The 14,019-nt window shown below is 39.7% G+C and overlaps 1 protein-coding gene across 2 annotated transcripts in view; it reads left to right on the top strand.

Moving 5' to 3' along the window:
- Positions 1–505: 505 nt before the first annotated feature.
- Positions 506–14,019, top strand: part of Lonrf1 (LON peptidase N-terminal domain and ring finger 1) — a 33,095-nt gene continuing 19,581 nt past the window's right edge. For both annotated transcript variants that reach the window (XM_027954717.3, XM_027954718.3), the window contains exons 1-2: positions 506–1,274; positions 12,860–12,978. In XM_027954717.3, coding sequence (XP_027810518.1) covers positions 566–1,274; positions 12,860–12,978 — 828 coding nt within the window. In that variant the 5' untranslated portion in view covers positions 506–565. The remainder of the gene's footprint in view (positions 1,275–12,859; positions 12,979–14,019) is intronic.

Raw genomic sequence — 14,019 nt, 5'->3', positions numbered from 1 at the left:
GGTAGGGGCCGTTCCCACCCTGGTGGGCGGATACGTCAGGAGTGGGTGGACAATAAGAGTCTCGGTTCCGCCGGGCGGGCCTCTGGGCAGAAGAACGCCCACCTTGCAGGGGCTGGGGAAAAGGCATAGCGTGGTGGGCGGGGCCCGGCGGCAGGCGACCCGCTGATGGAGGTTCAGGGTTCCTCCGGGCTTTGTTCAGTTGCAAGCCATGCCCTCCTTTCTTGAGAAGCCAATTAGATCCCTGCTGGGGGATCATCTGACCTTGCGTCCCCGGCCAGGAGGGGCTCGAAAAGGGCGGGGCCGGGCGGTCGGCTCTCCGGGAACTGGGCCGCGGGTGGTGTAGGGGAGTCCGGGGCGCGGTAGACAAGCCGGGCCCCGCCCCGGGCCCGCCAGGCTCCGCCCCCGGCCCCGCCCCGGGGGCTTCCCGGGCGCGCGCCGCCCCGCCATGTCCGCGCGCCACGCCCCCCTGCTCGCGGGCCGCGTGCGGAGCCGCGCGCCCGGGAGGCTCCGGGACTGTGGCGGCGGGCGGCGGCGGCGGCGACGGCGGAGCAGCCCTCCGCTGGCCATGTCTTCTCCCGTCGTGGCGAGGGGATCCCCGGGAGGGAGTCAGGAGATGGCCCCCAGGCCGCGGAGTCCAGGCCGATTTTGGGAAGTGGGCGGCGGCAGTGGCGACCGGTTGGAGCGCGCGGCCGCGGAGTCTGAGCCCTGGGAGTTGCTGCTCCGCCGCGGAGAGCTGCTGGCTCTGGGCGGCCACCTAAAGGGAGCGCTGGAGGCGTACGCGGCGGCGTTGCGCCGCGGGGCCCCGGTCAGGCCCGAGTGCCTCGGCACCCTGGTGGACTGCTTGGTGTTCAACTACCGGCTCCGCCACGGGCTGGGCTGGAGTGCGACTCCGGCTGCGGGGGCCGGCGGGCTCCTCAGCTGCCTGGGCTGCCGGGGCTTCCTGAGCGAACCGGTGACGGTGCCCTGTGGCCACAGCTACTGCCGTCGCTGCCTGCGGAGAGAGCTCCGCGCCCGCTGCCGCCTCTGCCGGGACCGGCTTCCGCCCGCCGCCGCTAGTGCCACTGATGCTGAGGGGACCAGCCCGCGGCCGCCGCCTCTGACCGCCGCCGTCGCCGTCTCGGACTTCCGAACCAGCGTCGTCCTCAATCACCTGGCTGAGAAGTGGTTCCCCGGCCAGCGCGAGCGGGCCCGAGCGGCTGGCCGTCTTGGGGAGCTGCTGCACCAGGGGCGCTACCGGGAGGCCCTGGCCGCCGCCTGCGAGGCGCTGCGAGCAGGTGACCGCGCGGGGATGCGACGCGGGCCGGGCGACTCCACCCTCATCTCCCGGACGGGCCGGGTACCCAGAGCTCCTCTGCTCCCCGAGAGGCACTTCTCCTTCCCGGGGAGCCAGTTGGCCCCCAGTGTGTAGGATCTCGGGGTGCTCGAGGGTGTGGGAGGGGGCGGCGCCCCGGGGTGCTTCGGTCACAATGGGGATCGCCCTGGGAGCTGACTGTGACGCGGCGCGGGGAGGGGCGCACGGAAGCGGGGTTCCCTCGGCCACGGCTAGCGGGGGGTGCGCGCGTCTGGCGCGGAGCGGGTGACCCCCACCGAGGCCGCCCGGGCGCGGGACGAGTGGGAGAGGGGCTAGCCCGAGTGACTGCTGGCTTCCTGCCTGGATCTTTCCGGTAATTGGCCTGGTCGCCGCGGGGAACAACAGTCAGGTCGGGGAGAGGATCCCCAGTCGAAGCTAGGTGGGCAGCATTTACCTTCCTCTCGCATAAAAGTCACCCGGGCAATTGGAAGCCGCGGGAGGGCAGAATTGCATAAGCTGGGGTGGGGGGAGCGTTGTGTAACGGGTGACGTCCGGTGGGCGTGTCGGGAGCTCGGCGCGGGCACCCAGCACCGGGAGGCCCAGCCGGCCGCTGTGCTTCCAGCGGGTGTCAGGGCGCCCACCGGTGGTCACCTCTTATCAGACACTGCTTGTAGAATTGGTTCTTGTCAGTGTCAGCCTATTTCAAGTCATACTTCACATATACCTATGTGCTTAGTTTCAGATGCACCTAGGTTTTGTAAAGGTACAGAGAGCCTCTGATCCAGAGTGTTTGCTGCGCTTCTTTTTTGTTTCAACATTTCTGATCTAGCTATAGGGAAAGGCTTTGTAGGCTTTATAAGTCTTCTGTCTATTTCTTCCTGTCGAAGAAGCAGCAGCTTTGGCTTCCTAACCTTGGTTAGAACTTTTCTTAGTTTAGCTATGAAAGAGGGTAATGTCAAACTTAAGAAAAATGAAGACTTGTTCTTTAAATTGGCAGTTCTCCACCAATGGGGGAGTGGATTTTACCTTCCCGTTCTCAGGGACGTTATATAGAGACATTTTGCGTTGCCACCCCTTGTGGGAGTGTTGCTGATACCAACATTTAGTGACTGGTCCAGGGGTCCTGCTAAACTTCTCACAACGCTTAGGACAGCCTCCTATGTAAATAAAGAAATATCAGGCCACAAATGTCAATCATGTCACTATTGGTAAACCTTATAATAAACATATTTCAAGATTTTATTATCTGTATTGTCAGTAATCTCCAAGAAAATAGACGTCTAAAATAAAAACTGACTATATGTATTAAGTATGTTTTTGAACTGTGTAACTGAAAATATCATCCTGTGGGTCTTTTATTCTGAGTGCTTAGTCATATTGAAGTAGTCACAATATCTTAGAAAAATACCTTTAGGGTTCAAAGCACAAACCTGGCATATTCTCATATTCTTTATGAGGAGGAGTAGGCAGTTTAGAATAAAATGATAGACCCAGAGCAAAAGAAAACTATTTGGAGTCCAGAATTCTGGTACAGATGACTCTAGCTCTCTGGGTGAGTTAAGTGGTGTGAAGAAGCTGGACTTGGTGATAACCACCCAGTAAATGACCAGAGTCTCATCTTAATGAGGAAGCAGAGCCAGGTCAGCAAAATGATTTGTTCCCAGTCATCCAGCTGGCTGTTTATACAGGCAACTCTACATCCTCCACTTCTATATGTTGATCTAGAGTCATTCTATCTTTATAGCTTATCTAAGAGGATTGTTCAGGGAAGTTTGTTCTTGTTTATTTATTTATTTATTTATTTGTCTAAAGTATAGAAGTATTACAGCACTATCAGTGTTAGCTTTACCAATATAATTATTTGACCTTCTCTTAAATTAGGTGATTCATAAAATTTAGGTCCTAATCCATGGAAGAACAGTGAGCACATTAACTAATTAAGATCTAACATAACATTCTATGATCACAATTTTAATTGAGGAAATTCTAGGTCTTGGATTGGAGATGATTATTTTTAACAGAAAAAGGCTCTGAAAGATTGACTCTTCTTTTTATAAGTTGCATAGACTGCACATGGGAATTTTATACCCCAGTAAGCCACTTAACTCTACTTTTGCAGGACTAGAACTCAAGTCTTTTTGACTTTTACCTCATTAGCTTATGTTTTCCTCTTTGTCTTTTAAAAAAAATAAATTCTGTGCTTGAAAATAAATGTGTCTCAATGGCACTAAGATACGGTATTTTGTTAAGGTGTTTTGTTTTAATGTGAAGTAGAGAAGAAATTTTAAACCAAATTTTAGTGGATAAAGGATGAATTTGTTTCATAATTTTTAGTGGATAAAGGATGGATTTATGTTTCATAATTTTTAGTGGATAAAGGATGGATTTATGTTTCATAATTTATGAGCATAAATAAGAGGTTAGTGGTATAGTTTAGTTGTAGAGCACTTGCTGTGCAAGGACCTGGGTTGGATCCCCAGCACTGCAAACAAAACCCAAAATAAACAAATATTAGTTAAATAACACAAAAATATTAACTAATAGAGCCATAAATCTCTTTGTACTGTTGTTAGGTTTTAACTTGGGAGCTGGCAAGTTAGCTATTGAGCAATCTGAAATGTATTTAAATAATTATACAGTTGTCTGAAATGTATTTAAATAATTATACAGTTGTAATTTTTTAAAATATTTTTTAATTGTAGTTGGATACAATATCTTCATTTTGTTTATTTTTATGTGGTGCTGAGGTTCGAATCCAGTGCCTCACCCACATTAGGCTAGCGCTCTACCACTGAGCCACAACCCTAGCCCCAGTTTTAATTATTAATGATACTGTCATGTTGATAATGAAAGCAATCTTCACTATGATTTCTTCATGTATTTCTCATAATGAAACAAATACTATTAAATAGAAAAAAATAATCTAGTCTACAGTTAGCCCACACACATCTAAACTTATCCTTGTCAACAGAAAAGGAAAGCTTGAAAACCTTTGCCAAAATCAGAAGTTTCCCATTGAGATTACATAAGTTTCTGTTGCATTGAATATATTTAGATAACATTTAATCCATTGATCTTTTGGTATTAACTCTCAGATGTTTCATAACTTTCCTTTTAGTATTCAAGGATATTATGTAAAAGTCTTTTCTGCTGGAGTCTTTATACTCAAGTCTGTTGAAATGATCTCACTATATAACGCTGTCTTTTGTTCTTAACAGAGTTTTACACTGACTTGCCTATTTCCTGTGTTCATCCGTCTCCCTCAAAGGAGACAACAGAACAGTATAATTTACAGTTTGAACTGGTTTTAAAATATAAAGGTCACAGGGGGCATTAAAGTATTTGGGGAAGGAAAATTTTGTCTTTAATATTAGTTCTGTAGCCCTTGACTGTTACCAAGTACTTTTTTATCCTATATATCATTTGATCCTGACAGAATCCTTGGAGTACTATTATCCTCAGAAGGAAATTGAGGCAGCTAGAGAGAGATGCAGTATAACCTGAGGATGAAAGCTATGTGTGCTGGAAGCAGATTACCTGAGTGCAGCGCTCCCCTTACTTTTTGACCTTGGGCATGTTGCCTGACCACTCTGTTTTGGTTCTCTTATCTGAGAAGTGAGCATAATTTCTGCCTCATAGGGTTATTTTGAGAATTAAATGAGAGAGAAAATGTAGGGTTTCAAAAAGTGCTTCACACAGAGTGAGTTCCCAGAAAACAATAAAGTATTTTAAAATTTAAAAGTTGTATTATGGTTAGGTGATACAGTGGAAATTGAAATCAAAACCTTGTGATTTTTTGGTCTTATTCTGTTCTGTCTATTAAATTAATTTTACCAGAATCAAGGTTAAATTCTCATTCCAGTTTGCACATGTTAATCAGTGGTAACACTTTAAATATATGTTGATCAAGTCATAGATAAATACTGAATTTTTAACAATTCAACTAGGTTAAAATGAAGATATTTGAATTTAATTAATGACTTATTTATATCCTTACTATACAAAGGACTTGGAACATTGACATTTGTTTGGTGCTTTATAATTTACAAAATATTATTGCTTCCATTATCTTAGTTAATCCTTACAAAAGACTGAGATAAAAGAGCAGATAACTAGTATTGGTAATTCATAGATTAAGGGAAAAAAGCCCCAGGAATTTCAGGTGACTTTCTTATGTAAGTAACCAAATTAGAGCTAAAAGTGATATATGACTATTACTCTGAGCATAAACTGGATATAAAAATTAGCATACATGAAACAAATCTTTAAGTACTCTTACTATTCATTCAACAAATACTGAGTACCTTCTATATGCCAGATATTGATTCATATTCTAGAAATATAGACATGAACAAAATAAAATCCTTCTCCTTATAGAGTTCGTATTTTTTTTATGATCATAGCAAATTGATACTTAATGAAAATCTCGAGAAAATGAGATTTATTGACTTCTATTTAACTGAGCCTATATGCAGAATATTTTTGGTTTGTTTCATTTGTTCTTTGCAGTGCCTCAGAGTTACTAAAAAGATCAGTTATAATGGTATATTCCTTTTTTTTTTTAATCTTTTTAAAAATTTTTTTTAGTTGTTGATAGAACTTTATTTGTATTTATTTTATATGTGGTACTGAAAATCGAACCCAGTGCCTCACACATGCTAAGCAAGTGCACTACCACTGAGCTACAACCCCAGCTCAGTGGCTTATTCTTATTGATGTAAAAGATGAAAAAACTAGTTACATAAATGACTGTGAAGTGACCTGTTTTAAATGAATAATTTCCATGTTTTACCTGTTTTTTTAATCAATTTATCAAAGTATACCCAAACTTATTTTAGATTTCTAGTTACTTGTCTGTTGACTTTTTGTTTATTCAGAATCTTTTTTCTTTTTAAATTATTTTATTCTTTTTATTCTATCTAACATTAGGATTCATTTTGACATAATTATAAAAGCATGGAATACAATTTGCTCTAATTTCAGTCCCTAGTACTTCCTATATATCTCCTTGTAAATATACATAATGGTGAAATGTGGAATATTCATATAGGTACACAGAAAAGTTAGATCAGATTCATTTTACTGTTTTTTCCCTTTCTTCCTTTCAGTCCCCCTTATTCTACTCCACTGATTTTTCTTCTATTTTGATGGAATTCAGAATCATTTTTCCAAGTGTCTTAGAAATAATTCAAGTAAAATTTGAGATTAATTTGTACTTCTTTCATTTCAAAGGTATTTTTAAAAATTGGAATTGTTTATTATAGAAGATGAATGATTTCAGAGTACTCTCAAATGTAAGAAAAAAGCTTCTGTTCAGTTTTTTTTTTTTTTCTTTAGTAAGATAGTATTGTCTCTTGCTTCCCCTCTATGGCCTACTCTGGTCCTACAGATCCCTAAGGATGGTTCTCCTCTAGTCTAAGGTTTATGTGGTTAAATGACAAGGTAAAACATACTCTTGTATATCTTGTCTCAAGAGGTAATTATTTTTTTTAATTGATGTGTTCTAAAATATTTTGTAATGTTTTCAGCCACAGTTATTATTACAAATTGAGCCCTGTGTGTCAGGCAGTGTATTAACTGTTTATGTGCAGTATTTATTCAGTCTTTACAGAAGTCTTAAGATGTAAGTATTTTTTTAGGTGAGGAGACTGATATTTTAAGAGTTATATAAACTACTCAAAGGGAATCTGAACCCAGATTTTTAATCTAGTGCTTATGATCTTAGTTTTATATTAAACTGCTATTCTTGCACATGATTTATAAATCATTAATAACATCAGTTGGCATCTTTCAATTTAATTATGATAACCAAGTTTTACCCTACTGAACTTTTTTGGAGGGGGTTACTGGATATTGAACCCAGGGATATTTTACCACTGAGCTGCATCTCCAGCCCTTTTTTATTTTGAGACAGGCTTTCACTAAGTTGCCAAGACGAGCTTTGAACTTGAGATCCTCCTGCCTCAGCATCTTGAGTAGCTGATTGATTACAGGGGTGTACCACCACACTTGGATCTCAGCTCTTTTCTATTAAGCCAAATTCTGCCCACCCTATCAGAACACTCATTCTAAATTAGGTGCTACCTGATTCTAGAATTATAAATAAAAGCCAATTAGCTCTTTAAACTAATTGTGATAATCTTGTCTTTTGATAATACCAGTGCTGGGAAAAAATACTTTTTAATTCTTAATTTCTTATATCTTTAAATTTTGTGAATAAATATTTTAGAACTTTTGCAATATGAAAAACATTCTTAAAAGATAGGCCAAAGAGAGAACTTTAAGACTCCTATTACTTTGGTCATGGATTCCTAAGGATGTCACAAAGATGGGTGTCTCTAGAAACTTTCTTCAGCCCATGAAGAATTCTGGACAACTCAAGACTAATTTTCTTCAGATGTGTGACATAGCTTTTTTTTGCCTAATGATTTACAACTAATAAAACTGGTTCTAAGAGAAGAGAAAATGAGAGTATGACTTGAGGAGCTTAACTGAGTCAGATTTTAATGTTTCCCCTACTTTATGATACATTATCAGAGCCATGGCCTGAGGATTCAAAGGTGGGAAATAATGGAGGGAGCTCAAAACTAGATATTCAAATTAAACTACTCAAAAATGCTGTGCATATGCAGTGAAGAAGCATAATCATAATAGCAAACAAATAGTACTTTCCACATACAAAGCCCTATATTAAGTACCTTACATATATGGATTTGCTCTTGAGAGTAACTTCATGAGGTAAATATTATAATTAACATAGCATAGAAATAAACAGAGAACTGTGGAGTTTGAATCCATCACCAACTGATCCCAGGCAAACTACTTGAACTCAGTGCTCAATTTTCTTACCCTTTAAAAATGTCTACAATGCTGGATCCACATAGGATTTTTTGAAAATTGTAAGTCATTTAGAACAGTGCTTGGTTGGTGGTATTTTTAAAAAATAAGTTTTTCCTTTTTTGGTACCTGGGATTGAACTCAGGGTCACTCAATCACTGAGCCACATGCCTAGCCCATTTTTAAATTTTATTTAGACACAGGCTGTCACCAAGTTGCTTAGCGCCTTGCTATTGCTGAGGCTGGCTTTGAATTCACGATCCTCCTAAATCAGCCTCCTGAACTTCTGGGATTATAGGCATGAGCTACTATGCTCAGCTTAAAAAAAAAAAAAAAAATGTTTTCCTTACACAGTTTCCTTAGCTATAAAATTGAATGTATAAATTGATTTGTAATTTGCCTCCGCTCATAATCAGTGGCGGGGAGGAGCAGAAATTGAAGCCACGAAGTGTGACTTCAGGGGTCAGACTCTTGATCTTTAGGATCAAGATGCTTTCCTTTAACAAAGATATCCTAAAGATCAAGAGTCTTGTTGGATAGAAAAGTTATCCAAAGATGAAAGGAGGTCTGGGTTAGGAATGATATGACTAACTACAGAGATCTATGAGCAAAGGAAGGAGGCATGAAATAGGGCATACCTGGAGCGGGATGAGTGGTAAAGTATTATTGAGATTTGAAGTGGGAGGTTGATAATGATAGGAAGTAGGGCTGGAGAGAGAGGCAGGAAGCAGACGTGAAACAACTTGTATGTTGAACTAAATAAGACCTATTTTATCTTGTGGGTGGTGAGGACCTAGGTAAAACTGGAGGCAGGAGATAGTTAGAAAGCTATCACTGTAGTAGTAAAGAGAGATTTGGGAGCCTAGTGTCAGGTAAGTTACTATCAGGACGACTGGAAAGGCAAGTTTGAGAAGTATAGGAGGTGAGACAAAGTTGAGGATGATTTTGGTTTAGGGAGTCAGTGATGTCATGAAAAGATTATTGTGAAAAATGTTTGAGACCATGCTGTGTTTGAGGAAAAGTATAGCAGAACAGTTAGAAATTTGAGGACACTGGAGTTAGGGTGAAAAATCAAGACTGAAAATGAAGGTCTGAGAAGCAAGTCATTACCCAGAACTAGAACATCTGTCCCTAGTCCTGGTAGACAGGAAACAAAACTAGAACTATTGAGTGATTTGGAATAAGATCACAGAGTTAAGACCTGTAATCATCATGTTCAGTACAATTAGCTCAAACCATGTCATCTTTATATTTTCAATTTTTCAGCAAATTCAAAGTATGTAATATGCCAGACATTTGTTGGTACCATAGATACTTATAATAGTGGATTGGAAGAATCTTCCCAAATGACATGGGCAAGTGAAGTAACTGGTTAACTGTCCTCAAGCTCAGGTGGAGAGCAGAGACTAAATAATTATTGACTTCTTCAAACTTGAGGTAATGACAAAGTCAGGGTTGATTGCTTTTTTTGTCTTTCTTGAAAAGTTTTTACATGGAAGACAACATTCTGTATGCTTTGATTATTTAAAGGGGCTCAATTAGTGAATTTGGCTCTTTTTTAGAATTAAGGATTTTAAATAAATGAGGTCATCTGTCAGCTGTGACCAAAATACATGACGTAAACAATTTAAAGGAGGAAAAGTTCATTTGGGCTCATGGTTTCAGAGGTTTCAGTCCATGGTTGGCTGGCTCCATTGCTCTTGGCCTGAAGTGAGGCAGAACATCATGGCTGAAGAGCATGGTAGAGGAAAGCTATTCAGCTCATAACAGCTGGAAGCAGAAAGAGAAAGGAGTTGGGGACAAGAAACCTAGGGCGTGACCACAGTGACCTACTTTTTCCAGTTGGGCCCCTCCTCCTGACAGCTTCTTCTACCTCCTAGTAATTCATTCAGTTGCCAATGAATTAATCCACTAATGAGGTCAAAGGCTTCATGATCCAGTCACTTCCCAAAAGCCCCACCTCTAAAGGCCACTTCAGTGGCAAGCCTCCAACACAGTTGTTAGGGGTCACTTATGAAACATAACATAACCACCATAACAGTGGTTCTGATCTCCTAAAAAAGTACTGGAGCCAGGTGTGGTGGCACATGTGTGTAATCCCAGCTACTCAGGAGGTGGAGGAGGCAGGAGGATAGGAAGTTAAGGCCAGCCTGGGCAACAGCAAGACCCTGTCTCAAAATGAAAAATTAAAAGGACTGAGAATGTAGCTTAGTGGTAGAGTACTCCTGGGTTCCATTCCCAGTAATGCAAAAATAAAACATTAAAAACTGGGAAATTCGAACTCATTTAATGGACTTTTCTCTTTTTTTTTTCTAATAGAGTTATCTAGGATAATTATTCAATTAACATTTGAAATTATCAATGAAAACATTCTCTACAAGGAGTTTTAAAGTATGGGTCTTTTCAGAGTACATCTTTTCATCCTAATATGCACTAATTTCTTAGGACTCTTTTTAGAGGGGGCGTTTCATCCTGAATGTTTGCGTAGAGTGGAGATTTGTTTTGCCATGTATTTTTTTTTTTTTTTTGAAGGGGGATACTGGGGATTGAACTCAGGGGCACTTGACCATTGAGCCAGTTTTGTATTTTATTTAGAGACAGGGTCTCACTGAGTTGCTTAGCACCTCAACTTTGCTGAGGCTGGCTTTGAACTCATGGTCCTCCTGCCTGAGCCTCCCGAGCTGCTGGGATTACAGGCGTGTACCACTGTACCTGGCTTGCCATGTCTTTTTTAATTAACACAATAATTGTACTTGTTTATGGAGCATTGTGAATTTTTGATACATATATACATTGTGTAATGATCGGGAGTAATTAACATATCCATCAGCTTTATAGATGGATTTAACTGGGTTTTTCCAAAGATGGGTCTTCTCAGTCACTTCTTTCAGTACTGCCCTAGAGAAGTTATATAAAGGTGAGGGGCAGATGTTCCACAATTCTGATTGTGCATTGCCCTAAGTACCAGCGAGAACTTGCTGTACAAGAAAAAAATTGAAATGAAAAGCCCACAAGGGGTATAAGCATGGAATGAGCTGCTTGTTTCTGTAGTGAACTCCCTCTTGGTGAAGTCTGTCTCAAGGGTATCATTGGAAGCCCTGGAGCTGTGGGTGGAAAACCGCACTTCTTGCACTGAGTTTTTTTTTTTTTTAATATTTCTTTAGTTGTTGATAGACCTTTATTTTATTTTATTTATTTTTATGCAGTGCTGAGAATTGAATCCAGTGCCTCACACATGCAAGGCAAGTGCGCTACTGCTGAACCCCAGCCCCAGCCTTTTGCACTGAGTTTTTGATGAAGTTTTACTGTTCATTCTTAGATGGTATTGGCATACACCTCTCTGTTTTCTCATCTCCAGTTGTGCTCGTCACATCTTTTAAATGATGCCCTTTCAAAATTCTCTAGCTAGATTGTAAGCTCTGTAAAAACAGGAATAATAAAGATAGTTTTGAGCACCTACAAGGTCTTACTTTGTGCTGGAAACTCTTAATTCTTGCTTGATTAAAAATGTGGAGCTTTCGATTTCTGTGCATTTTTGTTCACAGAGGATGATTTTCTATATATTGCTTTAAGGAGCAAAAACCAAACATTTCTTTCTAAATAAAGAAGATATGCCTCAAAAAACTTTAAAAACATTTATTGATATTAAATTGAGGGAAGATTATAATTCCAGTTTTCAAGCACCAGCAACTGAAAACTGCCTGTCTAAATTAATTGGTAAAGCAAGACTTCTCTGTAGAAAAGCAGTTGTTTAAAAACTAGTGTGCACCAAGGAGCTGTTAGAGTAGTATTAATTTTATTTTTAGAGGCTTAAGGGTCTGTGTCCTCTCATGATGAATCCTTTATTTTTCAAGCATATGTTTTTGAAGACTTCAAAGACGAAAAGCCTTAAAAAAAGACTGAAGTTAAAATTTATAGAAATGACAAACATAATTGTTTGCTTAGCCTTTAGTTTCATGATCTACGTACCGTAGTAAATGATTGCAATAACATAGATGAACCAGCTCAATATCTGAAATTCCTTATGCTGTTGGACAATAGATGGTCTCAAGTAGAGATTAGAGCATAGTGAAATTAACAACAGTTTGGTTTCCTAAGAACATATGAAATTAAATGTTTTCAGATGGTCTAAGATCATTGTTGCTAATGGCAAGTGTTAAAATCTTGACCTTCTAAAAGCTGACTCTTAACCTATTTCCTTTAGAAACAGTTATATTTTTATATCTTGACTCATTTCCTCCAGAACCTACTATGTATTTCCTCTAAGACTACTATAATAACCTCAAAAGATAGAACCCTGTCTAGTTCCTTGTCATAAGAGAATGTCCATTCTAAATCTAATAGATGAAGATTTAGAAGATGTAAAATTTAAGATTTACATTTTAGAAAAGGCAAGTCTCAATATGTAACATGTGGGCTTTAAAATCTATAGGTTATTCTTTTTTAAAAATACCATTTTCTTAGGGGTAATTATTCATGTTATAAAAATACTTCTGTATTCTCAAGAACAATAATTTTTTCTACTAAAATTTTCTGTTTGTAATGATTTGATAAAACTTCTAGGTAAGATTCAGCATGTAAAGTGGGTTACCCTGTGTTGTACTTCCGCTTTAGCTTGATGGATTTAGACCCTGAAATTGTAAGTCATTTCTTAGGCTAGCATGATAATATTCTGTGGATTATGCAGTAATCTTTGTAAAATAATATATCCTTATAAAATATTTATTTCAGAGCCCCGCGACCTGACTCTCAAAATTTACAGAGCAGAATCCTATGCTGGTCTCCAGGAGTTTAAAGCAGCCATAGAAGATTTAAATGCAGTTCTCTTTCAACTTCCAAATTGGCCTGAGGTAAAATTGCTTTTTTATATTTACATTTAATTTAATTGGTTACAAGATTTAACAAAACAGATGGTCAAATGAAATATATAGTTTGCTAGAAATTTAGAGCCAATATTTTGAGTAGATGTCATCTGGAAATTTTTTACATCATCAATCCTTTGTTTTATAATCAAAGAATAAATTGAATTCCTGACAAGGGAAAAAACCCAAAGATGTTATTATACTAAATTTTTGCAAAGAAATACACTTCGCCATATTGTGAAGATTCATTCAAACTGAACTTCACTAAAGGAGATTTATTAATGGAAAGAGGATTAAGTCCTTGAGGCTGGAAAATTGTTCAAGGCATTATAATGACAATGAGGTGTTTAGGCAGTGAATTTAGAAAGTAGATGTGGGCAGAGGAGAGGTTGGCTTGTGCATGTGGTTTCAGAGTAACATATGGTTTGCCTCATATGTTATTGAGGAATAACATATAATTACATATAATCAGTTTACTAATTCTCCTTTTCATCAAATTCTGAAGGCAAATCAATCTGTCTCCCATAAGTATTCTTTAGGCTAGAAATTAAAAATGCTACATTTGCTCTCCAAAACTGCCTTTGAGGATACTATGGTGAGTATGCTCTAAAAATTATATATATCAGTAAGGAAAATTATAAAAACTCCCATGATGGCATGACTGGTTGGTACAAAACAAAAGATTAAGAAGAAAGTAGTTGGTATGGAGAGCTTTAAAACTGTTAAGAAGGAAAGAACCCTCTGGACTTAACACTGAAGTAACGAGTGGTTACTAATCAGAAAGGTGGTTTTTTTCAGCCATTTAAATGATAGCTAAAAAACTGAGTAGAATATTCTTTAGGTTCCTCTGAAGTTATTACATAGTTTGTTCTGTGGCTTATAAAACCTCTTTTCATGCTAGTTACAGACCTATTTAAAACTTGCAGTTGACACTTGTTGGTAGATCAACCCACAAATTAAATTTTGTCTTATCAGTAGCAATTAGTAGGATTCAGCTTTTTTCATAGAACTTTATGAATTCATATCCTG

This window comes from Marmota flaviventris, chromosome 3 (genome assembly GCF_047511675.1).
Source record: "Marmota flaviventris isolate mMarFla1 chromosome 3, mMarFla1.hap1, whole genome shotgun sequence".
In the NCBI taxonomy this organism is placed as follows: Eukaryota; Metazoa; Chordata; class Mammalia; order Rodentia; family Sciuridae; genus Marmota; species Marmota flaviventris.
Note: the sequence above shows the minus strand (reverse complement) of the source record. Positions and strands in the feature narration are given on the sequence as shown.